This window comes from Phanerochaete carnosa, assembly GCF_000300595.1.
Source record: "Phanerochaete carnosa HHB-10118-sp unplaced genomic scaffold PHACAscaffold_1, whole genome shotgun sequence".
Classification (NCBI taxonomy): Eukaryota; Fungi; Basidiomycota; class Agaricomycetes; order Polyporales; family Phanerochaetaceae; genus Phanerochaete; species Phanerochaete carnosa.
Window position 1 is genome coordinate 2786722 of NW_006767628.1, and position 24816 is coordinate 2811537.

Below are 24816 nucleotides of genomic sequence, written 5' to 3' on the forward strand. Positions count from 1 at the left end.
TACAGAACATGATACAGTGCAGAGACAGGAGACTTTGAGCTATATGTGATGCATGGCGAAAACAGAGCTTGAGAAACAAAATCGTGAGACGCATAGACATATTATAAGGCGAAGAGAGATGATGTGTAGTATAAGGATATCATTTGAGTGCGGAAGGTATCAATGTGCACAAGACCAAGGATGGGATGAAAAAACGCTAGTGGATCATCAGTACCGACGTCTCTGAAGTATAGTATAACGGAGAAGACTCACAATGATATGCATCTTAGCATTACAGGTATAAGAGACTGATGTTCCGTGCAGCACAAGCAGACTTCAGCTGGCAACACGTTTCTTCTGACCACTTGCGGAATCCCGAAGGAGGTTGGTTGTGGCCTGAAGAAGTCTGGAGGACACGCAAAGATGGTAAAACTCCCGAATGGAGGAGCTCTATCCAGTCCTGCCCGTGGAGCTGCGGTGCCCGACCAAGCACCGAGAGTTGTATCAGGGCGCGACACGCCCCGGCAATGAAGGACAGAGTCTGAAGGTTAAGGTCAACGTCAAAGAGACGCAGATCGCGAATGGTGGATAAAGCGGGTAGGTCGCGCTCGAACAGCCCGCCGTTCGCGGCGGCCCCGCAAGCTTCGTAGTTCAACGACTCCAATTGCTCGCAGCATTCCAGCAGTGGGAGCGCCAGGTCCTGTACGCTTTGCGGACTCGATGATGAGATGCTAAGATGTCGCAGGGATGCCCACGAGCCGAAGAACAAATCCTCAATTGACCCGGACTCCATGGATACGTCTTCCAAGACGAGCTTCCGTACGCGTAGAGGTGAAGGCATGTCGGAAGGGGTGATGTCAAGATGGAGATGTGTGAGGCGCAGTGTCCTTAACGACCGTGTGAAGCGGAAAGCGATGGAGTCGTCCCAGTCGAGAGAGGCAGCACATCGGCAAGCCATGTCTCCATTGTCTTGAGACATGTAGCTACCATCGATGTGGAGGGAGGTTATTGAATGAGTGTGACCGATCATCTGGATGAACCTCTCTGCACGGACCGCGAGCTCTCCACCCAACGTCACAGTCTGCAAACCTTTGAGATTCAGGACGAACCTCACGCTCGTCATGTCCGTCTCGGTCAGTACTACGCTCCGTGTGAGGGTTGGGCGGAGGTCTATGCCGTGTATGAGGGGCAGCAAGTGAAGATTTGCGGATACTGTCCTGGCGAACAGCGTGCAGGCGTGGAACGAGTCCAGCTTAGGACACGCGTACAGGCGTCGCCTAATAGGCCCAACCCAAGCTGGCGAAACGAGAGCAAGGCGAGAAAGATCCCTTGGCCACCAATGGTCGTCGCTCTCGAGGATGACGGGAATTAAGTCGTCCACGATGCGCGGGGACATGTTGACGTTACCAGGGCTGCGGCAGGGCGAGGCATGGTCCGTCGCCGCTGCATCGTAGCTCGCTCGCGATGTCAGCCCGGTGAAGTTTGGTGTCTGTAGGAGAGAGAACATGTTTCAAGGTGTGGGCACGATGTTGGGGAGGTCAGAAAGTGCTGACAGTGGCAGCCAGCTGTCAGTTGCATGGCCTGTCCCGCAAGCAGTGCACGCGCTGGTCCTGTTAGACATGTGATCATGTGATCCCTTCTCCCGAAATGGCGTCTCGCGGCATTTGCCGGAGATCGGCTATCAAACCATGCCTGAAGGGCACCGGCGGTGCCGATAGTATAAGGTTTCTAATTCGACTCGGACTTCAAGTACTTGCAGTTGACTAGAGGGTTACCGTTACACAGAAGACGACGCGCGAAGGCAAGAAAACATAACTTGCTCTCTCATATCGAGGCTCGAAATCTCGCCAACGTTGTAGTGCCTCCAGATACTGTGCCTAGATACCCTCATACCATCCGATCATGAAGGCGTGTATTGTCCAGTTTCCTCGCTATAGCGTCGTAGGTGAGAATGCTAGATCGACTGTATAGCAAGTTCCATGCACTCATGGCTCGACTCATGAGCTCTCCCATGACGCTCAAGGCCAGAGAGCTCACGAAAGGCCACGGCATGCGCCAACAAGACGGCGCGCTGATAGCACGCTGTTTGTACCTCGCACTGCTCTCACAATGATTTGAAGTTCCGGTACAAGTTCATCGAACATATCGATTCACAGAAATGATGCCTCCGTGTAGATGCTCTGCTCGTCCAGCCAGACGGTGGCAAAGAAAAACGCAAGGGCAGAAACGCAAGGGCAGGAACGCTGATCGTGAGGCTGCGAGCCCTTAGACCTTAGGCCTTAGGTTCGGAACTGCCGAAAGCCTTCTGACGCAGTCTAGCAAAGTCCATGGAATAGATCAGTGAACCACAGACGCTCGAAAACCGCAAGGCACATCAGCATTGAGCTCCGGGAGCTCTCACGACCTCCTCGTTCTCTAGTCGACCTGGTTCTCTGTCGTGAGCACTCAACCCACCTCGAGTGCAAATTACGGCCAAAAGTCGCTTATCGAGACTCGCGCAGCACATTGCTATATTGGGGCGTGCGATAGCAATCCATGTGGGTTTTGTCGTTTGAGCCACATCGCGAGACACCGTGGTTATAATTCACCCGGGGACTTTAAAGCCCCGGTTGCGATAGCGCAGAGATTCTTCCGCAGGGTTGCTGCCTTGCGATTCCCTCCCCCGTGACGGTGTCCATATCGAACGAGACAATGCTCGATAAATCGGAGGCTGATGCCACTTATGACGATAAATCTAGTACGCACGGGAAGAGCCAAGGCGTGTCCAACAATGTGGACCCTAACGAGCGCGCCAAGAGTAAGGATGTGTTCAACGATGACGATGGCCACGATATCCAGTACAAGACTCTCAGCTGGCAGGTACGGCCGTGAATACTATCCTTTATCCTATCGTCGCTGAAGCCATAGGCAGTTTACGGCTCTATTGATGATCTCGGAGATTGTCAGTAATGGGATGTTATCTCTTCCTAATGCTATGGCGGCAGTTGGTACGAGACTGCCGGCTTCATTCAACCAATATTACTGAATGTTGGTGTCCAGGAATTGTTCCCGCGTTGATATTGACGATATTCTTGGGTATATTCGGATTGTTTACCGCAAAGCTACTGATCGACTTCAAGCTCAATCATCCGGGGGTTCACAGCATGGGTAAGTTGATGTTTTGATAGAAGTCTTCCTCGTCTCATGGTCTCGCTCTGTTTAGGTGACGCTGGCTACATCTTGTTCGGACCTGTTGGCAGAGAAATTTTGTCCGCAGGCACCGTTGTCTTCGCGATTTTTGCCGCCGTTAGTGCGCCGTCTTGACGGCATATCAATGACACTACTGACACCAAGTAGGGTTCAGAGCTGCTATCGGGCCAGCAGGCCCTCTCCACGCTGTCCGACAATGGCCTTTGCGCAGTCTTTCTTGTCATTATCTTCGCCGGCGCAACATTTCTGGCCGCTCTTCCCCGTACGCTTGGACAGCTCGGCTGGCTTGGCTTTGGCAGCGCCGCATTAATATTTCTATGCGGGATCTTGACTATGATTGGAGCGGGTCGCAACCCTGTCCCAGACCGTGTTGTTCAAGCAACCATACCGACGACCTTCTTCGAGGCATTCTTAGCTGTTACTGGACCAGTAAGCAGCTCATGTCCTCTGTTGTGATTCTATATCTGAGTTTTGTACAGGTATTTGCATATGCAGGTATGCTCATCTCCCGCAAGCTGTTGACGGATGAGAGTGTAATTGACCATGATTCTGTAGGACATTTTATGTCAGTTTGCTTGTGACAATAACAACGCTCTATAGAGGATGCTAAGTGTAGTCAAAGGTTCTTTATTCTTATCTCAGAGATGCGTAGACCACAAGATGCGATGAAGGCAAGTGGCAGATGAAGCAAACAGGCGTGAAGGCGTGCTGACTTTTTCATCAGGCAGCGTGGTGCCTCCAAGGATTTGCGACGGTATTTTACAGCGTGTTCAGTGTGGTTGTCTACGTGTACATTGGGAGCACAGTGGCCTCGCCTGCTCTCTTCTCGCTACCTCCGAAATGGGCAAAGGCTGCCTTCGGCATTGGGCTGGGCAACTTCTTGATGTATGTGGTCCTTCCACCACCTATTGTCTATCACGAGATAATGACACCACTTTCCAGAAGCGGAGCCCTCTATGTACACACTGCCGCGAAGCTCGTCTTCATCCGTCTCTTCCGTCACACGCGCCACGTCTATTCTCACACCGCGCAAGGATGGGCCGTGTGGCTTGTTCTCTGCCTCGTGGGCACCGCTGCTGCCTGCATCCTAGCTATCGCTGTCCCAATCTTCAGTGATCTCATTGGCATTACGGCAGCACTCTTCGCGGCGTGGTACACGTATGGTCTTGCAGGGTTCTTCTGGCTGCATGACGTCTATCATCTGAAAGGCGGTACGCAAGCTCTGAAGAGGAGGAAGTTTGGTACCACCCTGGCTGTTCTCACGATCCTTGCCGGGGCATTTATTTGTGTCGCCGGAACGTACGTCTCAATCAAGGTGCGTGCTGCTCGCGTGCTGTTATCGTTTACCCCGTGGGCTGACTTGCGCAAATACCTGCAGCTCATCGTAGATGCTTACAAGGCTGGGGCTGTTGGCAAGCCTTTTACGTGCTAGGATGCCTGCTAGATAGGCTGTACATTGTGGTGATTCTGTTGTGCCAAAAAAAATGGTTTCTCGAAAGTTTATTTTTCGCCGGCACGGGCAAGCGTTGGAGAAACAATTAAGGTACTGTAGGCGCTTACGCGCATCCGACCTGTGTGCACGTTCTCGGCTGTGCCGTCATTGAGCGCGAGGCGCGGCCGCCGCCGCCGCCGCCGCCGCCGCATGTCCCTAGCACCGCCTCCTGTCTCGTTGGCCTCTTTTCCTACGACCAGGAGCGCAGCATTTGACCAGGATGGCTGCCCCCACCGAGCTCCACACGCTGGAGATCTCCCAACGACCTCGTAAGACCTGGGCGCAGACCTTCAATGCCGTCTTATTCTTCCTCGTGTTCAACCTCGGCTGTCTCATGATTAGTGGCTTCCAGTTCGCCTGTCTCCTCCCCCTAAGGCTTCTGCCATTCCCAGAGGCGCAGAAGTGGTACGATGAGGGTATCAGATACAGTAAAGGTGCTTGTGGCACGCTACTCGGTAGGTGTATTGCTACCAGGGTAAAGCCTGCCATTGACATTACCCATCCCAGTGTTGGTAACTCAACTGTTTGCACCCGCTTCATTGGTGGTCTCTTTCGAGCGCAATGGACCCGGAGCGTTCTCCAGAGAAGAGCTTGACCGGCTCGTCGTCCGAGATGGGTCCGGAAGGGTCACTGCTTTGCAGCTGCCGCCGAAAGCGGTCTGGATCGCAAACCACCAGGTGCGTGCATCTCTAAAATGTCTATCAGTATAGCGGTAGTGACAATATGGATGGCAGATGTACGCGGATTGGTGGTACGTATGGTGTCTAACGTACTTCGCTGGATCGTACAAGGACGTGTTCATCGTTTTGAAGAAGAGTCTCAAGTGGCTGCCTATCATTGGATGGGTAAAGGCATCCCCGAGTCTATCCTACCCGAAATGCTCACGTATATACATAGGGCATGCAACTCTATAATTTTATCTTCCTGAGTCGTTCATGGGCCTCGGACCGACTGCACCTCGCCAAGTCGCTTTCATGGCTCAGTGCCCAAGCCGAGAAGCGGGATACTCCTCTTACATTCGTCTTGTACCCTGAGGGTACGCTCGTCAGCAAGCACACAAGACCGCTCAGCAAAAAGTACGCGGACAAGATGGGCTTTGTATGTTTCATTCACATATCCGCTCCGGCCGCACTCTGACCTACCTGTCATCTGTCCGTGCAGCCAGACAACCGCAACATGCTACTTCCTCGGTCAACTGGGTTACAATACTCTCTGCGAGCATTGTCTCCTCGCATTCGTAGTCTACAACTTATAGATGTCACAGTGGCGTACCCAGGTAAGTGGGTGCCGACGCAGCTGGGGACGACTCTCACCCCTCTTGCATAGGCATACCTCCTCTCGGCTATGGACAGTCATACTATACCCTTCGTTCAATCTTCATGGATGGAGTCCCACCACCCCAGGTTCACATGCACGTCCGAAAGTTTGATGTCTCGCGAGATGTTCCAATAGGCGACCTGTCCAAAGTCAACCCGTCAAAACTTCCGAATGTTTCGGGCGGCCCCATGAAAGAGTCTGCCGAGACTGACGTCCCGCAAGATGAAAAGGACAAGTTCGACAAATGGCTCCGGGAGCTCTGGACCGCGAAGGACCACGATGTGGATCGGTATCTGGACTGCGGCTCGTTCGTGAACGACCCCTCTCTGCGCGTGGAGATACCCATCGCCATCCGCCGAAAACGCGAGATCTTGGATGCCTTCTGCTTTTTCATTCCCGCTCTTCTGGGATGGATATTTTCGAGACTGAAGTAGAGGACAAGTGGAGGGGCCCAGAATGTATTTTCTGATACCAATGTACTCGGATCGCTTGACATACGTCGCTTTTTGTATTCATGCACCTGTACTCATCTCTAGCAAATGAATCTTCATTTCTGCGGAGCTGTCCAAAATGGTCTGTGCGATTTGAACTTCCTCGGGCACTTCAGGGAGACGCGAGGCGTCGCTCGGGATGTTCAATGTTGAGCGACCCGGGCACAGCCGAGAGATGCAGTGTCGGGCACAGGACACTGGTAGCCGGATATCAGAGGGTGCCTGCTCCTGACTGGAGGCGCTGCTGCTCAATCCTATTGACCAGGAAAAGGCTAGTGTCGAGGAAGCGTTCGACGCAGTTGGCGAGGCAACTTGACTCTGATCGCGAGAAGCTGTTACCCGGGGTGCCAGTAATGCACCTGCCGTAAGGAAAAGATGAGTAAACGACGGAGTGGTCGTAAGCATTGTCACGCACTTGTCCCAGCACATGCTGGTAAAGTTGTGGATGCTTGCATTAAGCCGCTGCTGTGCTTGCTCGTTCTCGACAAACGTTTGGATTTCTTTCTGGACACAGGGAACTGATCAGAAGGCGTCGAGGCTGCGGATGCCGGACACACGCACCCTTGTCGCCTCGTCCAACTGGTCAGCCATGTTTGGGAGCAGGAGGTGGTCCAGGTATGTGAGCTGGCGGGAGAGCAGAGTCTGACAGTTCAGTGTGGCACAGACCGGCGTGGGAAATGATCAGAGAGGGATCTGAGATCATGTGCTTTCTTGCATGCCTATTTTGGGTGCTGCTCGTTTGGCTGCCGTCTGCTTCTGCGAACCAGCTTCCGGTGAGTAAATCCGAGGCGCTCGAGAGTGAGAAGAGCCAGACGAGTTGGGCGACCACCGCGGCCTCGGGCTCCAGGGGATCCTCACAAGTTCTGGGCTGAGGAACCATCTCACCTTCTTCCTCCTTCCTCCTCCTTGCGATGCTGCCCGGTCTTCCACTGGAAACCAGAACCCCCCTCCGCAACACACGCGGTTTGTCATGCACAACAGCCCCTCAAGAGCTCCCAGGAGAAACTCGGGCGTCGGCCTGCGCCTTCCGCAATTAACGGACAATGTATCTGGAGCCCTTCTTATCGATGTAAGACCCGGATGCCCATCGCGAGGGTGCAGACTATCTCCGACGAGGTACGTGATTACGACGTCGTCTGGTCCCCTCTGTTTTACAACGGAACAGCAGAGGATGGCCTGCCGTGATTAGCCGCCAACTTTACGAGGTGGTATCTGCGGCATTGATTACCTATTGCACGGCACAGAGGGTCGAAAATGAACCTCTCTCGTAGGTGTCCTACTCGCTCCAGACTGTCTCGTGTCAGTGGCTGAGTTACCGGTGACGCCACCCTTGATGTCGAGCAAGAAGAATGACACACACAGGAGAAGGACATTTTAGGCCGAGCGTCATGAGGATTGGTACCGAGGCTCATCGTACGTACAAATGCCTCCCGCAGATCTCTCTGCAAGACCAGCTGGGCTTGCCGCATATTGGCCGGTAGCCCTACTCGGCCACCGTGGTTCTATTCGCTAGTGGCAGAGAAGGCCGAAGGGGAGCGAACACACATTCCCGCCGACCGGCAGCTCCCACCCGTGGCGACTTCCGCTCGAATAAGAGTCTTCTGGTCTAGCGGTGATGAGCCTCGTGGTCATGCATTACGAGGTCGGGATACAGCGCAGAGGCTACCGCGCCTGGAATGTACATTTTTAGTGAAAGACATCTGTTGAGTAGATCTGGATGGGAAATTCGCTGAGTATGTGATGCACGCGCTGCAGGGGCGACTGTGTGTTTGAGTGAGATGAAACCATGTGCACGCCCAGCAAGACCAGGAGGGAGAGCCGGCGATGTGTGCAACGGGAGTCGAACGTAGTCAGCCAATTTTGATGGCTGGTGTGCGCCTGCGGATTTGCATCCGCGAAGGTAAGAGCGGTCGGAGATCGAGATCGCTGTGGAATACTTTCAGCCACAACGGGTCCCGCAGACTGCAAACATTTTCACACCGTCGCGTCAAAGTTCCCCTCTGTCTGGGCTAGCTCAGTCTCCCTCTGCACCTGTTCCCGCCCGTCTCGCCGCCGTCTCCGACGACCAGTCTCCCACACGTTCATTTCGCGCTGCGCCACAGTTCATCTCCCAGGCCACGTCCGCCGGTACTTCTGTAGGGCCATCGATACTGTCATGAGCTGATGGGCATCAGCGTTAACCACCGTTGCTTCCAGGCTACACGTGAGTGTCCTGAAAAACAAGGATTATAGCGAACGATGCGATATAAAAGAACGTCTCCAAAGGACTCGGGCGTCTCGACAATACCGGGTCAGTACTACGGTGCCTCGTGTATCGCTCCTCTTCCCCCGTAGTCTCCTTCATGGCGTCATCCAGTTCTACAGACCCTGTCCTCACACCAACCCGTGTGCAGTCCTGGAATCCTCAGCAGGTCAACACGCCGTACGTGCTCCCCCCCCTATCCGCCGCGCTCGATTTCCCTTCACACCCCTTTCTTTATATAGACCCCAGTACCTCGGCAGAAAGACGCTGCCCATCAAGCGCGCCGACGGAGAGCCTCTCACTCGCGCAGACATTCAGTATGACCTCCTCTATTTCATCTTTGCAGACCCAAGCCGGGTCTTTGTCGACTACATGGCCCCTGGGAAACCGCATGTCAATTTTTGTGACCTCTATGTCAACGCACTCTTCAACTCCAGCAAGTGCTCCAAGGTGCTCAAGGACAAGATGGTCGATACCCCAGAGTTTGCCATCGAATTCGCCAAAATTGCGCTTTTAACAAACGTGGGCCGTATTAATACGACCATGGCTTGTGAGTAGACCGCGCCCCTCGTTCTCCCGTTGTCACCATGGAACAGGCGCTCACGCGCCCACCTCCTTAGTTTTTCATGAAATGAAGACTCCCCTCCGCAGTTACCACCCGGTTCCTTCGCTGCAGAAGTCAGACGGCAATCTGCAGGATGCTCCGCGCATCAAGAACTGTCTCAAAGCGGCCCTGCTTCCCTTCGAGTTTAAGACCCCTCCTCCAAGCACTCCCAATGAAATCCGTGAAAAGGCGGTACGTGTGTAGTCTCGCGTTCTGCCACAATAGTCTGAACAAGGCATACAGCGCGCTGGGCAGCTTCCCCCGACCAGCGTCGTGAACCTCATTTTCGTCCTTTCTAACGCACAGCATGCTATGGTAGGGCCCCCATAACCGTATTCGGGTTGTCAAATGCTCATCTGTCCACGTCGTTAAGCAAATTGCCCAGACGCACTTTGAACCACCCGTAGAGTTTCTTGACCTTTTCCTTCCCATCAACCTCTCCTCTGCCTCGCGTGCGAAGGCCTTCCTTTGGCTCGTGTACCATTATTTGTCGGCATCAGACACTCCTAACCCGTTCGATGACGACTACTCGCGTGCAAACCCAGGTAAGGTGCCGAGGATGGTCAGTCTCTCGCGCGAGGAGACGCAACGAGAGAACGTCGACCCGTCGGATGAAGTCGACTGGGGAAAGCATATGTCTTCTCTCCGGGTCAGGTTCCTGAAGGAGCTCATGGACGAGAGCGAGGCTGAGAAGCGGCGCAAACGGGACGCGCAGATGGTGCCTCCCGTCTCTTCGTCGTTCTCGGCGGCCATGTATTCAGGTAAGCGGGCTTCCATATTCGGCCAGTCCAGTATCCTCACGAGATATTTTGTCCCTAGGAGATATTACGAGCGGCCGACCCTCGCAGACTCAAGGTGCCGGTAGTTCTGGAGGCGAAGGCAGCAGGGGATCGTCGTACGGACACGAGGTTCAATCACATCCCCAAGCCATTCAGCAGCCCGTGCCTCGTCCTGCCGCTACCGTCGGGCCCCCGCAGGCAGGTGGTAAGTACCGCTAGCTGATTTCCCACCTGTTAACGCAACTCAGCGCGAACGTTTACCGCAGGATCTGGACAAGAGGATCAGTCGCAGGATCGCACTATGTTGCAGCGTCAGCAAAAATTTAACCGAGCGTCTCGCCGTTTCCACCGCCGCTGACCATCTGCCTTCCCGACAGACGCCTGGCACGTTGTACAAACGACCGATCCCCTCGCTGATTCAGACGGGGAGCAAGACGAGCACGTCAGACGGGAGTATGGTAAGTCTCACTGCTGCCATCTGCGCCGCGGCGGAACAGACCCGCTGATATCACCGCCTTACGCTCGCAGGCAAACGCCTGCGCATCTTGTCTCGTCTCCGCGGCAAGGACCCGACACCCCCGCCCGGTGGCCCGGCGCCCGGCGTGCCCCAGTATCAGAGCCAGTTTCAGGGAGCTAACCACGCGGGACCAAGCCAGGAATCGACAGGCAGGCTGCGGCAGGTAACATGGGAATGAGAGTGCAGCGAAAATGGTTGCGCACCCTTCCGTGATGAACGTGTCGGCGGAAAGCCGCGTTGAAATACATAACCCCTTCGCGCCGAGATAGAATTGCCGCTAGACATACACTGACAGCACATCTCTGAATTCTCTCACCGGTTGTCTTATCCTACACAACTTGTACGTAACGTTTGCTCTCCGTACAGGTGGCTGGACGCCTGTCGGTTGTACATATCATCCCCACGGGGCACGCGATTTACCATAGTGGCGTCATGGCGGCGTGCCTGCCGCTAAAAACTCGGCCTGCGTTGTATATTTTGCATCGTTCTTCGCTGCGCAAATTGCCATGAACCCTGGAGGCCTGGAGGCTTGGAGGCTTGGTGCTTCGTCCAGATGCCGATCAGGCACACGTAAAAATCGTGCACACTACGGACACGTTGTCTCATCTGCAGTCCGTGGGGATTGATAGAGCAAGAGGCACAGCCTGCTTACACAAGGGCGGGTAGGTACGTAGACTAGCAGCGAAAATATTTAATAGTAAAGAAAGCGTTCGCTGCATGGCCCGCATACCGCCCATTTACACGAACATAGAGGTGCGGAGAACACAAGGGAAGTCCATTGCAACCGGAACAGAGTAAATGGAGAAGAGCATATAATCCAATCCTAGAGATGTGCAGACGTTCTCTAGTAAGAGTCCATTATTCTGATGCTTGTCTGTAAATACGATATCCACGGAAGGAAGATGCTCCTTTGGTCGCCTAGAACGCGCCAGGAAGGTTAAGCCTGGGGTTCATGAATCCGATTCGCTCGCACGAAGGGAGTTCGGGAGGGGCGCTGTGGCGCCTGAGCTTGCGCTCGTCAAGCCCACCATCTCCGTTCAAGCCTTCAGGCGTCATTGTACGGCGTCGCAGGCGGATGAACATGTTTTGGGCGGTGCGCTCACGCGCTAGATCAAGAGCACGAAGGTTGTCCTCCGTAAGGTCGATAGGAGAGTGCGACGACGTGCGCGGAACGACCGTAGTCTTAATCTGCAGCTTGGGGGTGCAGGGCGAGGGAGGAAGGCGAGGGCTCGGACACTTAACCTCGGGCTTCGCAAGCTCCTCTGGCGGAGAGGCCGACCGGAGGGGAAAGTGCAGGCGTCCAACACCCGGAGGCAGGGCGGGTCGCGGCCTAGCGCTCTCAACAGCCTCTGGCTTCGCGGTCGCAACCAGCTGAAGGAAGGCTGGAAGGCGGGCGGTGCGTCTCGACCGCGGTCCGACGTCATCATGTGACACTGCCTGGTTACTGAGGTGCGCAGTAATTTGTTCGAGAGACGGCAATTTCTGCGTCCTGAAAAGCGAAGCCGAGCGTGGCGGAGGCTTGACGCAGTCCTGCTCCGGCAGGCGGAAATCGACTTGTTCAACCCAACTTTCGCGGGGCTTGGCGAGCTCCTCGTCCGCAAACGCGGTCAGAGGTGAACGCAGACCCGGAGAGGGCAATGAGTAGTGGAAGAGAGCCGGAGACTCCGGTGGAGTCTTCGGAAGCAGGGTCGAGCGAGGGGAGGGGGGCGCCTGGACCTTGGAAAGGAACAGAGCACGACGTTCGACTGCGATTGGCATGGGCTTGTTAAAGACTGCAATTGTAGCACACAAACTCGACACTTACCCTGTTTGTTCCTGTGCACCTTCAACGCTATCTCCTTGCGCAAGTCAGGCGACTTCTTGCCACCGACACTCGCGTTCCTTTCACGGGACGCTCTAAGCAGCTGCTCGAACCTCTCCCGTTCGATGCCTTTGCCGCACACGGGCACGTCCACTGGACGAAGTGGGGAGAGCTGTCTCGGGAAGCGAGGAGAGGTGGGTGGTGGGGAGAGCAGCGTGGACCTGAAACCGTCGTTGTCTTCTGGAGTGGCGGGCGTGCAAGGGGAGCCGAAGCCAGAAGTTGAGAACGGCGAGAAGGGCTCAGGGACAGGCTCTTCTGGCGAAGCGAGTGAGATGGAAATCTCAGGGACTGGAGAAAGAGCGACCATGGTTAAATGAAAAGGAAGCGGAAAGCGTGGACGAAATGGAGTGCGAGTGAACGGTTTTACAGGACAAGGTGACCAGCACCAGTAGAGGACTCAGACTAGGATGTGAACGACGTTCGGCTGAAGGAGCAGACGAAGCCGAGCTGCCCTAGAGGAGCGCAAAGACGGCGAAGAAATAAAAATGAAAACAGAGAGAGAGAAAAGACAACCAAGGTGAAACCAAGATGAGAGGGAAGACAAAGCGCTGAAATAGCGCGGCGCCCTTGCGGTCAGCTGCCATCTCTGTCCCATGCACGTAGTAACCGCGCCAACGCCCAGGCGGTATCCAGCCCGTCCTCCGCCCTGATGGCCTTGTTTTCTCCTTGTTTATCCACCAAAGAACATCCATTCGATGCACAAAACTTCATGGATACCAACCACGGCACAGCGACTCAGCTTTTCACCGTCGTCTATCTCAATCCAGGAGCATCAGCGGGCAATCATCAGAAGCCATAAAACATGTTCCATCGTTGCGGAGTGTTCGTGAAGCTTGAGACAGGGCCAGGTGGCGATGCAAATACGTCAACCCTGCACCTGCCTTCGCAAGTACAGCCCAGGGTCCATGTCTTATTACTCTACGGCGGGGTGGCGATGCATTTTGCTGTGGGCTGATATTACATACATCATTGCAGACTCTCGACTTTGACAGCCGCAGTGAGCTTCTCCCTGAAAAGCTTCTCAGCATCCCTCCAAACGCGTGCTGTGTCTCTCTGGGGAAACTGCAGCAGCGACGGGAGAAGGTCCGAACTGAATTGCTCAGATGCTTCCCTGGGAAGGAGCGTTGGTAGGTGGTCGATAGATATGACCGATAGCAGTGGGTTACCAGTCCTACAAAATCATTCAGCTGACCACCCCGTTAATTAAGGCGAACTCTCAGCTTACCCAACTTCTACAGGTACAGTCGGTGCCGAGAAGGTGGTGTTGATCGAGTAGATTGGGATAGGGTTGTGGGGGTTGGTTGTATCACAGCTGACGTCGACGACAGCCGAAAGACGACGGTTGGGACCAGCATTGCGAATAGTCTCATGGGTCAGGAAGTGGGGGATCGGTGAAGACAGATAGATGCAGTTGACAAAGATGTCAACATCAAGGATCTCTTCGAAGGGACCGCCCTTGGCAGTCTCGGCCATATCCCACTTGAGGATGTCGTCTCTAGAGACCGGTGACGTGAGTACAGTTCAGCGTAATCTGTACAAATACGTACTCATCGAGACCAATCTTTCTGAACAGATCGACAGCCCCCCGGCCGCAGCGACCGAGAGCACCGATGACAAGAGCCTTCAGACCCTTGCCAGAACCGCCTAGCCGCCGCTTGACATCTTCGACCATGGTAGCCTCATCTGGGTAAGGCTCCAGGAGTCCGAGCTTCTCACCCTTCTTGTCGGCAGCAACAGCGAGGGCACCGGCCGCGGCACCCGCAAATCCGGCGTGGTAGCCGAACGCGGCCACGCGTCGACCGTTGTCGTCGTTCAGGAATTCGAGATCGTACAAAGTTCCTTGGCCCTTGTAGAAGCGGGCAAGGAACTTGGACCAGCCGGCCTGGTTCTTGTAGCAGTGGCCGAAGTGTATATGAGTGTGAATGAGTGGATCGTCGGACTCGGGGAGCTCCTTCAGACCGAGGATGGGTATATGTTGCGGGGCGCTTGGCCATGAGTTGTTTGCGACGAGCTTGCAGCCAGCACTGGATAATATCTGAATACACCGTAGCTGTACAACAAACTGGCTGAACATACGCTTCGTATTCAGCGTCATCGAAGATGCGCTGCTCATCCCGCTCGACTGTGATGTCAAAGCCGGCATCGATCAGCTTCTTGGCGGTAGCGGGGGTGAGAGCAGCGCGACGTTCAAACTGCTTGGTCTCGCAGCGCAGCCAAAAGCTTGGTACAGACATATGTTGCGGGTCAAGGGGGAAGGCTGAAGTCTTGTAATGAGTCAAAGGGCTTCTGGCTCTCGAAATTATACGCGCTTGCCTTGACTCGACTCTCGAGATCTTGCAGGCAGATCGATCCGCACGTGCGGCTCGATCGCATCAATGCATCATCAAACTCATCATCCCGGGAATATTACTCGCTACCAGCAGCCCAGAGGTCCAGCAGGATCGCAGGTAAACAGCAGCTATGCCGGGAGCAATCCGCAAACGCAGTCCTCTCAGACTACCGGGTGAATAGCTCTCATATCTACCTGTTTTTAGCTGCAAAGTTACTCACCTCCGCACTCTACAGACAAGCCCTATATTGCACTTGGGCTTGAGGGCTCAGCCAACAAGTTTGGGGCAGGGATCATAAAGCATGATGTGGATGGCTCTACTACAGTGCTCTCCAACGTACGGCACACGTACATTACGCCCCCTGGTGAAGGCTTCCTGCCGAGGGACACTGCAAAGCACCACCGCGACTGGGCCCTAACGGTTATCAATGATGCTCTCAAGAAGGCCGATATTTCTATGCGTGACTTGGAATGCATATGTTTTACGAAGGGTTCGTCAAATGCAATCGAAGTTGCAATGACACTGCGCTCATTTTTCTAGGTCCTGGAATGGGTGCACCGCTTTCGTCCGTCGCACTTGTCGCGCGAACTCTCTCGCTCCTCTTCGGAAAGCCTCTGGTCGGTGTAAATCATTGTGTTGGTCGTAAGCTCTGTTGTCATTTAGTCTCTTGTTATCGCCCTTATCATCTTTCCAGACATTGAGATGGGCCGGCAAATTACAGGCGCACAGAATCCAGTCGTCCTCTACGTCTCTGGAGGTAACACGCAGGTTATCGCTTACTCGCAACAGCGATATCGCATCTTTGGAGAGACTCTGGATATTGCTGTGGGAAATTGTCTCGACCGGTTTGCTCGAGTGATCAACCTCAGCAATGACCCCAGTCCTGGGCACAATATCGAACAAGAAGCCAAGAGGTATGCGTGCCGTGAAATTCTTCTTCTTCTTTCAGCTACTCATATATGGTCACCAGGGGAAAGCGTCTTGTGCCTTTACCGTACACCACTAAGGGTATGGATATTAGTCTGTCTGGCATCCTTACCTCGACCGAAGCGTATACTCTGGACAAGCGATTCCGACCGGATGGGAAACATCGCCAAGGAGACACCGACGACATTATCATGCCACAAGACCTATGCTTCACACTTCAAGAAACTGTTTTTGCCATGCTAGTAGAGATTACCGAGCGGGCGATGGCACATATAGGCAGCAGGGAAGTCCTCATCGTCGGGGGCGTGGGATGTAAGTCTATCCTTTGGAAGCCTCCTACACGTCGATGAACTATTCCAGGCAACGAGCGATTGCAAGAGATGATGGGTATAATGGCCCAGGAAAGAGGGGGGCAAGTGTTTGCTACGGATGAGCGGTATGCCAGGTTCACACACTTCGGTTTTCGTACTCACCCGAGGTTAGGTTCTGCATCGATAATGGCATCATGATCGCTCAAGCCGGCCTCTTGAGCTTCCGCATGGGCTACCAAACACCCTTGGCCAAAACTACTACCACGCAAAGGTGCGAGCCTTTTCCTCAGGCCGGAACCTTGGCTAACACTCGGCTTAGATTCCGCACGGATGAGGTCCATGTCGCGTGGAGAGCGTAAATTGAGCCCGCTAACAGAAAGACTACATGTGCTGTACAGCATGTATCACCAGCTGCAGGGTATTAGTCTATTCAGATGTACAGTGGGAGTTTAGCTTTGTGACCTGCGCATCCACGAGCCTCCACGCCGCTGGGTTCGACGCTGCCATTTCCCTCCCCAACTCTTCATATTGATCCCACCACCAGCCATGGGTCTCCTCGTATATGCCGGCAGTCCCTCGAGGCGTCGTCCACGGCTTATCGTGCAAGATATAGTGAAGGCACCGGACCTCATCATCTCGCCACAGTGGCTTGTGGATCTCTCGTAGAGTCTTTAGGGCGTTAAAGCACCAAGGTAAAACCTTCCACTTGCCGTCGAAGTATGCGGCAAGCAGGTCCTGATCCGGAAACGAGAACGTTGGCACGAGAGGGGACGTCTCTAGAAAGTGATTGAGGGAGGAGGCGAGCTCTTTCGACGGGTTGAGAACGACCAGGCCAGAGTTGAGCAGCTTGTATGGACGCGGGCTGGTAGGCAGTATCTGCGGGGGGTTCGTGATTGCAGTGGGATGTACGACCGCGCTGTGCGCACAGTTCTCTGGGACCCTAAGCCGAGTCTGAGACTGAGAGGTCGCTTGTGAGAGCTGACAAGCCGTACTCACCAGTCTGAGGGGTAATGGGGTAACTTCCTAGGATTGCATGCACAAGCGTGCACTGCAGCTATCTGATCGCTGGGCAAGTCTAGGTCGAAGAGTTCGTCCATGTTCCTCATGACGATCATGTCCGAATCGAGCATGACAATACGCTTAAAACGAGTTCGTTCAGCTTCAAGAGACATGGTATAGATGTTTGCTGCATACATCGTACTGAGTCAGCCCAAAGGATCTGCGAACGTTTCAGCCATGGTTTTTACGGCACCACCAAGGTACCCACCTGAGCTTCGTCCATGTATCCTGGAAGCGAATATCATGCGCCGCCACGGCGTGTGTGCCTGCAGTCGGCAGGAGAGACTCGACGTCCACCAGGATCATGCCGCGCTCCTGCAGGATATGCCTTGTCTCCTGGGGCACTGGAGGAGTGACCATGACCACCAGGGGGTATTTGGACCCTACGTCAACGAGGCCCTTGTGAACCACTAGTGCGCCGGGCAAATACTCGGTCTTGGTGAGCAAGGTCGCATACGCTCCGTTACGCGGCATCACCGAAAACTGTGGGGGAGACGTGCGACAGCGAGTAAATAAGATATACGGAAGTCGGTCCACCGGCAAAATTTAGGGGAGCTGGCCGAATCGGCCAGTAGGCTGTGTAATCAACATGCAAGCTGTTTCAGAGAATTTGCAGTGCGGACCAAATTCCGGCTGCAATGTGAAGCGCATTGTCCGGTGCTAGTCTGACTTTCCAGCGCGACGTAGACAAGGTGAAAGTCGATAAGAAAGCTGTACCGAGCCCTTGGCTTGCTGTTCCTAGAAGGAAACCCTCCTCGATAATCACTCTCAAGGCACGTCCCTTCGCTGAACACCCAGGCACTTTCGATCCGCATTCTTATGTCTGAAACATTCAAGTAGAGGACGCAAGCATGTATGAACAGTTTTTATGCGGGTGCATGCCATATCTTTAGCAGCAGGATGGAGAATCCACACAAAAACAAGTCATACGGGATACACAGCGGAGAGAATGTAACGAGACGACAGATAGCGAGGAGCGGAAAGGGATAGTTCCTCACCGGAGACGACTGAAGAGCATGCGGTTAGACCAGGAACATCCACGTAAGACTGGTTAACATACCGAGCCTCACGCTCGCTCTCCAGGAGAGCCAAGATGTCGTTGGTCCGGACAGGGCCCTTCACGTTACGGATGATGGAGCGGCTGGGGTCGTCCAAGAACTCAACGCGGACCTGAGTGACACCTCCACGAGAACCAGTTCTCCCAAGGACCTATGCAAAAGCAGTCAGGATGGGAGCCTTAAAACCCGGTCAAATTTCCAGAGGACCTTGGTGACGGCGGCGAGCTTGACGGGGACCTTTGCTGACGCATCCTAGAGGAGTATTAGTTCCTCATACTCACAATAACGAGCAAGATTTTACTGACCATTGTGATGTAGAGTGTATGTGCCGACGAGGTGCTTACTCAGGGAGGGTTCCGTGGACGCTGTGGATGGCCAGAAAATAGAGTTCAAGAAGCAGCGGTTTCGGCAATTCCCGTGATCTCATGGTCAACCCATAATTGGCAAGCCCTGCAATAAAAAGTGCCTACGTGTGCGTCTCGGATTCGTTCGGAAAGGCACAAAATCCAGTGTAGCCGGTCAATTTTCGTGAGGGATGCTAGACCGTGCTGCACAGATATATTTGCAACATCGCATGTCCACGACATGGAAGCGACATGGAGGCGACATGCAGCCGCCCTCGAACAATTTTCCCGTAAAGCGCAGTGTATAATCAGCAAGATTGCTCTGTTGGAGGCAATGAGGAGGAGACGAAGCGTAGTGCAATGTAAATGATATGCAAATCGATGCCAGAAGCTACCAAGCCATGAGTGAAATTAGGACAATGGTATACGAGAGCTCTACAAGGTTACAGTTCCGAAAGTGTGGATTTCAACTGGGCATCTTCCGCAACAAGCGGAAGAGTTTGCTTCCGTGCACCCTTGCCCTTCAGCACATTCTCAATAAAGAACTCTCCGGCCTTGGGGACATCTGTCAGCAGGTTCTTCGCACACGCGCAAATGACTTAACGTACCTTGTAGCTAGAACGGACCAGAGGGCCGCTCGCTACGTACAGGAAGCCCATACTCTCGGCTGTGCGCTTCCATTCATCAAACTCTGCTGGTTCCACATATCGATCGACTTTCATATGTCGCTTCGTTGGCCGCATATATTGTCCGAAAGTGATGACGTCGACGTCGGCCTTTCGTAGCTCTGTACAACTATCGGTGAAGGATCACATCTCGAATGAACAACGATACATACCTCGCAGCGCATCTAAGACCTGGTCTCGATTCTCACCGACACCGAGCATCATACTTGTCTTCGTCACACGAACGCCTTCCTCCTTCGCAAGCTTGAGTACAGCCAGACTCTGCCGGAATGTCGCACGGCGATCACGGACAAAGGGTGTTAGCTCCTCGACGGTCTCAACATTGTGCGCGTATACATCGAGCCCAGACTTCGCAACCAACGACACATGGTCCAGATTTCCAGCAAAGTCGCCCGTCAATGCTTCCACAAGAATTTGAGGTGCCCTAGGAGATAGTTAGTACTATGGCGGGTGGCGAGGGCATGAGCTCACTTTTGCTTGATCTTGCGGATGGTTTCAGCGAAATGGTGGGCACCGCCGTCAGCAAGGTCTAGCACAAATGCTGTCAGAGATACCGCAAAGATAGTAAGGGGATCTTACCATCTCGGTCCACATTTGTTAGCACGATATAGCCGAGGCCCCATCGGCTAATGGCTTCAGCAGTGTTCTCTGGCTCGTGCGGGTCCAATGGTGGAGGTGTTCGCGACGTCTTAACGGAGCAGAACCTGCACCCTCGGGTGCAGGTGTCTCCCATGAGCTATATAACCAAGTAAGAGAACGAATCAACCATAGACGGTATATTACGCACCATAATTGTTGCAGTCGCAGCCCTACGGTCCTCCTCTTCTGTTGCGCCTTCCTTCCCACCCCAGCAGTCTCCGATATTGGGACAACGTGCTTCCTCACATACTGTATGTAGACCAAGGCCTCTAAGGTCCTTTTTGATCTTGGTATACGATGTGCCAGTCGGTATAGATGTCTTCAGGAAAGAAGGTAGCCTTGGTCTAGTTGACATGAGCTAGTATCTTGCTCTTGGACAATGGAAACAGTGCTCACTGAGAAGTGTTGCCCAGAACAACTCTTTGAGGACCTTCCGCATCTCCAGCGATGAAGTCGTCTAACGATGGTCCGTCGGCGAGTTTCTTACTAATCACAGACTTGGACGATGATGGGGTAGCTAGCCCTCGGGCATGAGCGAGACACACAGGCGTCGACGCCCACGACGAAGTTGCGCGAATAATGGACGGCCTCACCGCTGTGCGTGTCACGACCAACGCCATCGTGGTGAATGACAAAGCAAAAGGTGATATAGGGCGGAGACGGACCTATCTGCGCGCCCCGACACCTGCCTAAAACGGCATCCCGCAGTTAACTCAATCGGCGTCAAAGCAGGTCCTCCTTCAACCACACGGCGGTATGAACACCACGCTCTCGCGGAGGGAAGAGGAGGCTCTTGTAAAGACGACGAAGGAGAAGGCTTTGAAAGAGTGCGATCCAGTAGTCAAAGGTACGTTTCTCTCTCATATCCCGCTCCCATATAACTCACGTTGGCGCAATAGCGTTCGCAGAATGCGCGACTGGCCGTACTGTATCTGTTGCTTGGGCATGCAGAGATAGATATAAAGCAGTGCAAGAGTGTATGGCGATTCAGTACGTTCGCATGCTCAGTAGCATTAAGCTTCTTCTGACATGTCAATAAACAACAGTAATGGTCCGGAGCGTCTGGCAGTCGTCCGTGAAGAGTACTTGCACCTGAAGCATCTTCAAAACACCAAGAATACTTCGTCATAGAGATGAAGTCAGTTTCCACCGTTGGATCAGGCACTCCGTAAGTTCATGTAAGAAAGAATATCAATACCCATCCGTTCGAAGTAACCAGAGTTAAAAAAGCACGACAGCAATACAACTCGGAAAACCGCATTTCACTTTCACTAAGTTTCAGAATGCTGCTTATTTCTTTCCGTTCACAGCAAGCCACTGTTGACGCAGCGTCATAAGTGACGAGACGAATCTGTGAGAAGTGTCAAACAGCACTCCATTGAAGGATCAAGAGGAAGTCGTACCCAAACATTCCGACAATGCCGTCGTTCAAGGTGACGAGACCAAGGTTCGTGGCGGGAATCCAGACGTCCAAGAGGTCGACAATGAATTGGAAACGTGTCTCTGCTCTGGCACTACGTCCAGTGTGTCAGCAGAAAATCTCAGCTGATAGGACAGATAACGCACGCCAAGTTCGCCCGCAGCTTTGTTTCCCGTTCGACCTCTGCCCCCTTCTCAGACCACACGGAACTTTGCAGCTGCTTAGCTTCATTAGCCAAACGTCCAGCCTGTGGATCGTTTTCAGGTCGTAAGTTTGCCGTTCAAAAATACATGCCTTACCTTCAATAGTCCGAAAGTGATGCTAAGCAGGATCCCTGCAAGCCAGAACCGATTTGCGTGCTTGTTGACGCGTGCAGCAGTACTGGGCTTCAAGTTGTAAAACTTGATGTTGTTAGCCTATGTGCACACGAAGCCCATTAGTATACCTCTAACGGTACTCGAGCGACGACGTACCCAGACAAACATGTCGTTCGTCAGGTAACCGAAGTAGGCGACTTGGCGGCCCATGGTAGTGATGGTTTCCGTGGCAGGGAGATCGATTCGCTGGGCGGCGCGCATCGCGTTCTGCAGATGTTCCCAAGGCTTGCCAAGTCTCATGAGCTTCCTGCCCAAGGCAAGGTGGTTCTTGATTGCATTCCATCTTGCGGCCTCGATTTTCTGTCCCCTAGAGAGCAGCAGCCATGCAAGGAGACGCGCGAAATATTGAACCGCACGGTAAGTCTGGAACAAAGCGTTCAACTAGAGATAGGAGCTCTCCATGTGCAACTAGCGTACCTTGTCCCTCCCCACAGTTGTGCTCCAAAGCTTCAGAGTCTGCGAGACCGTAGGGTGGAAGACAACTTGCTGCGCGACGCTGGCCATGTTGGACTGTGTGGATGCGGTGCAGGGGAGGATGGAGGTAGTGGACACGAAGCCATCCTGTTATTCCCTCCGGCAGGGAAATAGAGGCATAGAGCGATATCACGTGTAAACCCCTCTATCTCCACGGGCGATTTCAGACGTGTCGTCGGAAACAGCGTGCAATACCCCGACGCGACTTTCAAGTCGCGTTTGAGCGCGAGCACATCGGGCAGAACATCTGGAACGCTGTTACGAGCGTGTATGAGCAGTATGAGCATGCAGACGACCCTGGATGAAGGACTTCAATGCTCGGTGAGCGGATGATTTCGGGGTGTAAGTCGGCCAGAGCCGTCACAACGCGGTGACGCGCTTGCAAGTACCCGCGGAATACAGGCTTCACCTTGGTCTGCTTTGCCTATTATTGCCCTTGCACGCACCGTCCCGCTATGACCAGCATTCGGCTTGTGGCTCGCACCAAATTTGTAAGTTTCTGACGCGTCAAGAACTCCTATCGATGTTCATGGCTCATGTGATACGGCCCGCCCGGGATATATACAGTTCGATGCTCAGAGGGCACCTGGTCAGAGACTCTTCTCCTCTTCTTCTGTGATCATGGTGAGTTTCCTGCGGTAGGCCCAAAATAAAATCTTACAGTCGTGCAGGAGCAGAAGTACCGTACCGAGCGCGATACCTTCGGCGACCTGCAAGTCCCAGCCGACCGTTACTGGGGTGCGCAGACCCAGCGGTATGTTTCAGTATCTTAGGCTTCGTATATGTTAACATCCTTCCTCTGGTAGGTCTCTGCAGAACTTCGACATTGGTGGCCCTACGGAACGCCTTCCCCCTCCTCTGATTCAGGCCTTCGGTGTGTTGAAGAAGGCCGCCTCTATCGTCAACGTTGGCTACGGCCTGGACCCCAAGATCGGTGAGGCTATTCAAAAAGCTTCCGACGATGTGAGTCGTATCGAACGTCGTTCCAGAGATATGGATCAGAATACCTATCATTCGTCAAGGTCATCTCCGGCAAGCTCATAGAACACTTCCCTCTCGTCGTCTTCCAGACTGGAAGTGGCACTCAGAGTAACATGAATGCCAATGAGGTGAAAACGATTTCCTCTGCGTTGGAACAGTTGTGAAAGTCTAATTCCTTCCGATCCTCATAGGTCATCTCCAACCGAGCCATCGAAATCCTCGGCGGTGAGCTCGGCTCGAAGAAGCCCGTTCATCCGAATGACCACGTCAACATGAGCCAAAGCTCTAACGACACGTATGGCATAAAGTACTCTTTGTCCAATGCATTTTCTCATCACATTATGACAGCTTCCCTACGGCTATGCACGTCGCTGCCGTGACAGAGATTCGCCGTTCCCTGATTCCTGCTCTCACTGAGCTGAGAGACGTGCTCGACAAGAAGGCGAAGGAGTTCGACCACATCATCAAGATCGGTCGCACTCATCTTCAGGATGCTACTCCTCTCACTTTAGGCCAAGAGTTCAGCGGCTATGTTCAGCAGGTCTCAAACGGCATTGACCGCGTCGAGGCCGTTCTGCCCCGTCTTAGCCTCTTGGCTCAGGGTGGTACCGCAGTTGGGACTGTAAGTTACGCGAGCTGCAGTTCAAATTGTACGCTCACAGTATCGCAGGGCCTTAACACCAGGAAGGGCTTTGATGTCAAGGTTGCTGCTGAAGTCTCGAAACTCACTGCCATTGAGTTCAAGACTGCTCCCAACAAGTTTGAGGCCCTGGCCGCCCACGATGCCCTTGTAGAGGCGCATGGTGCCCTCAACGTCGTTGCTTGCTCTCTGATGAAGATTGCCAACGACATTCGCTACCTCGGCTCCGGCCCGCGCTGTGGCCTTGGTGAGCTCAGTCTCCCCGAGAACGAGCCTGGTAGTAGTATCATGCCCGGCAAGGTCAACCCCACACAGTGTGAGGCTTTGACCATGGTTGCGGCGCAGGTTATAGGCAATCAGACTACTGTCAGCGTTGCGGGTGCTAGCGGCCAATTCGAGGTGCGCACTGACAGCCGGGACGACATGACAGTCCACTGACAGGCTGTCCAGCTGAACGTCTTCAAACCCGTTATCATCAAGAACGTTCTCCAGAGCATTCGGCTTTTGGCTGATGGTTGGTACTCTTTGCTTCGGTAATAGCAATAGTAGGCTCATTTCATCTCAGGTTCCCGCTCGTTCACCAAAAATTGCGTTGTTGGCATTCAGGCGAACGAGAAGCGCATTAACCAGCTACTCAACGAGTCGCTAATGCTAGCAACTATTCTCAACAGCCACTTGGGCTACGACAGTATGTTTTCACGTCGCGCCATTTGTGAGTTTCCGTGACTAACGCCGGTCACGAAGATGTTGCCAAGTGCGCGAAGCAAGCACATAAGGAGGGCACGACGCTTAAGGAGGCTACGGTTGCGCTTGGCTTCCTCACTCCTGAGGAGTTCGACCAAAAAGTCCGCCCTGAACTGATGCTTCACCCTGATGAGGCGTAGATTGGCTATTTCGTAAATACGTAGATAATGGGCTCATATCGCACCAGAATTGCTATGGTAATAACTTCTGGTGCACTGGCCTGGCGCTTCCGGAACGGGGGCACATTGTCGGCCGTCATCTTGCCACAGACGCTTTGGGTACAAGCAGTGCGCAGTCTCACAAGACGGCACACTGTCGTCTTGATGCAGTACAGGCAAACAGAATAAACGATTGA

The 24816-nt window shown here is 53.6% G+C and overlaps 12 protein-coding genes across 12 annotated transcripts; 5 read left to right on the top strand and 7 right to left on the bottom strand.

Annotated features, from left to right (window-relative positions):
- Positions 1–22: 22 nt before the first annotated feature.
- PHACADRAFT_247145 (uncharacterized protein) lies at positions 23–1494 on the bottom strand. The gene is made up of 2 exons (XM_007390302.1): positions 253–1494; positions 23–196 (listed from the first exon to the last, which is right to left on the bottom strand). The coding sequence occupies exon 1, from the start codon at positions 1484–1486 to the stop codon at positions 272–274; it is 1215 nt and encodes a 404-aa protein (XP_007390364.1). The 5' UTR covers positions 1487–1494; the 3' UTR covers positions 23–196; positions 253–271.
- A 1176-nt stretch (positions 1495–2670) lies between these two features.
- On the top strand, positions 2671–4600 carry PHACADRAFT_156049 (uncharacterized protein; the record flags this gene model as incomplete). Its single annotated transcript, XM_007390303.1, has 9 exons — positions 2671–2838; positions 2891–2966; positions 3019–3126; positions 3182–3264; positions 3316–3617; positions 3785–3839; positions 3893–4053; positions 4111–4483; positions 4547–4600. The coding sequence occupies 9 exons, from the start codon at positions 2671–2673 to the stop codon at positions 4598–4600; spliced, it is 1380 nt and encodes a 459-aa protein (XP_007390365.1).
- A 266-nt stretch (positions 4601–4866) lies between these two features.
- On the top strand, positions 4867–7076 carry PHACADRAFT_247149 (uncharacterized protein). Its single transcript, XM_007390304.1, has 8 exons — positions 4867–5115; positions 5168–5337; positions 5395–5505; positions 5558–5758; positions 5822–5936; positions 5987–6823; positions 6880–6968; positions 7030–7076. The coding sequence occupies exons 1-6, from the start codon at positions 4881–4883 to the stop codon at positions 6409–6411; spliced, it is 1257 nt and encodes a 418-aa protein (XP_007390366.1). The 5' UTR covers positions 4867–4880; the 3' UTR covers positions 6412–6823; positions 6880–6968; positions 7030–7076.
- A 1588-nt stretch (positions 7077–8664) lies between these two features.
- PHACADRAFT_110804 (uncharacterized protein) lies at positions 8665–11069 on the top strand. The gene is made up of 9 exons (XM_007390305.1): positions 8665–8671; positions 8734–8890; positions 8953–9260; positions 9331–9506; positions 9558–9629; positions 9688–10075; positions 10134–10298; positions 10360–10404; positions 10471–11069. The coding sequence occupies exons 2-9, from the start codon at positions 8811–8813 to the stop codon at positions 10728–10730; spliced, it is 1494 nt and encodes a 497-aa protein (XP_007390367.1). The 5' UTR covers positions 8665–8671; positions 8734–8810; the 3' UTR covers positions 10731–11069.
- A 137-nt stretch (positions 11070–11206) lies between these two features.
- Positions 11207–13002, bottom strand: PHACADRAFT_247154 (uncharacterized protein). Its single transcript, XM_007390306.1, has 2 exons — positions 12415–13002; positions 11207–12355 (listed from the first exon to the last, which is right to left on the bottom strand). Exons 1-2 carry the CDS (start codon positions 12776–12778, stop codon positions 11529–11531), a joined length of 1191 nt encoding a protein of 396 aa, XP_007390368.1. The 5' UTR covers positions 12779–13002; the 3' UTR covers positions 11207–11528.
- Positions 13003–13437: 435 nt separating this feature from the next.
- On the bottom strand, positions 13438–14705 carry PHACADRAFT_84219 (uncharacterized protein; the record flags this gene model as incomplete). Its single annotated transcript, XM_007390307.1, has 4 exons — positions 13438–13642; positions 13697–13966; positions 14019–14495; positions 14548–14705. 4 exons carry the CDS (start codon positions 14703–14705, stop codon positions 13438–13440), a joined length of 1110 nt encoding a protein of 369 aa, XP_007390369.1.
- Positions 14706–14913: 208 nt separating this feature from the next.
- PHACADRAFT_247155 (uncharacterized protein) lies at positions 14914–16293 on the top strand (the record flags this gene model as incomplete). Its single annotated transcript, XM_007390308.1, has 8 exons — positions 14914–14974; positions 15037–15291; positions 15342–15443; positions 15496–15715; positions 15772–16040; positions 16089–16127; positions 16152–16164; positions 16212–16293. Coding segments are annotated over exons 1-7 (938 nt in total), but the record flags the coding sequence as incomplete, so codon positions are not given.
- A 48-nt stretch (positions 16294–16341) lies between these two features.
- Positions 16342–17816, bottom strand: PHACADRAFT_168270 (glycosyltransferase family 8 protein). The gene is made up of 4 exons (XM_007390309.1): positions 17307–17816; positions 17234–17258; positions 17036–17178; positions 16342–16979 (listed from the first exon to the last, which is right to left on the bottom strand). Exons 1-4 carry the CDS (start codon positions 17570–17572, stop codon positions 16466–16468), a joined length of 948 nt encoding a protein of 315 aa, XP_007390371.1. The 5' UTR covers positions 17573–17816; the 3' UTR covers positions 16342–16465.
- A 67-nt stretch (positions 17817–17883) lies between these two features.
- PHACADRAFT_247160 (uncharacterized protein) lies at positions 17884–18495 on the bottom strand. Its single transcript, XM_007390310.1, has 4 exons — positions 18462–18495; positions 18364–18408; positions 18159–18307; positions 17884–18105 (listed from the first exon to the last, which is right to left on the bottom strand). The coding sequence occupies exons 1-4, from the start codon at positions 18462–18464 to the stop codon at positions 18093–18095; spliced, it is 210 nt and encodes a 69-aa protein (XP_007390372.1). The 5' UTR covers positions 18465–18495; the 3' UTR covers positions 17884–18092.
- A 140-nt stretch (positions 18496–18635) lies between these two features.
- Positions 18636–20475, bottom strand: PHACADRAFT_110818 (uncharacterized protein). Its single transcript, XM_007390311.1, has 7 exons — positions 20222–20475; positions 19974–20169; positions 19766–19922; positions 19658–19715; positions 19339–19610; positions 19109–19287; positions 18636–19054 (listed from the first exon to the last, which is right to left on the bottom strand). Exons 1-7 carry the CDS (start codon positions 20443–20445, stop codon positions 18944–18946), a joined length of 1197 nt encoding a protein of 398 aa, XP_007390373.1. The 5' UTR covers positions 20446–20475; the 3' UTR covers positions 18636–18943.
- Positions 20476–20712: 237 nt separating this feature from the next.
- PHACADRAFT_133883 (uncharacterized protein) lies at positions 20713–22218 on the bottom strand. Its single transcript, XM_007390312.1, has 6 exons — positions 22040–22218; positions 21719–21985; positions 21545–21661; positions 21392–21492; positions 21229–21339; positions 20713–21176 (listed from the first exon to the last, which is right to left on the bottom strand). The coding sequence occupies exons 1-6, from the start codon at positions 22124–22126 to the stop codon at positions 21116–21118; spliced, it is 744 nt and encodes a 247-aa protein (XP_007390374.1). The 5' UTR covers positions 22127–22218; the 3' UTR covers positions 20713–21115.
- A 447-nt stretch (positions 22219–22665) lies between these two features.
- PHACADRAFT_247163 (uncharacterized protein) lies at positions 22666–24666 on the top strand. Its single transcript, XM_007390313.1, has 10 exons — positions 22666–22720; positions 22768–22850; positions 22903–23059; positions 23119–23205; positions 23269–23372; positions 23426–23699; positions 23748–24116; positions 24168–24231; positions 24283–24405; positions 24462–24666. Exons 1-10 carry the CDS (start codon positions 22718–22720, stop codon positions 24599–24601), a joined length of 1404 nt encoding a protein of 467 aa, XP_007390375.1. The 5' UTR covers positions 22666–22717; the 3' UTR covers positions 24602–24666.
- The last annotated feature ends 150 nt before the right edge of the window (positions 24667–24816 follow it).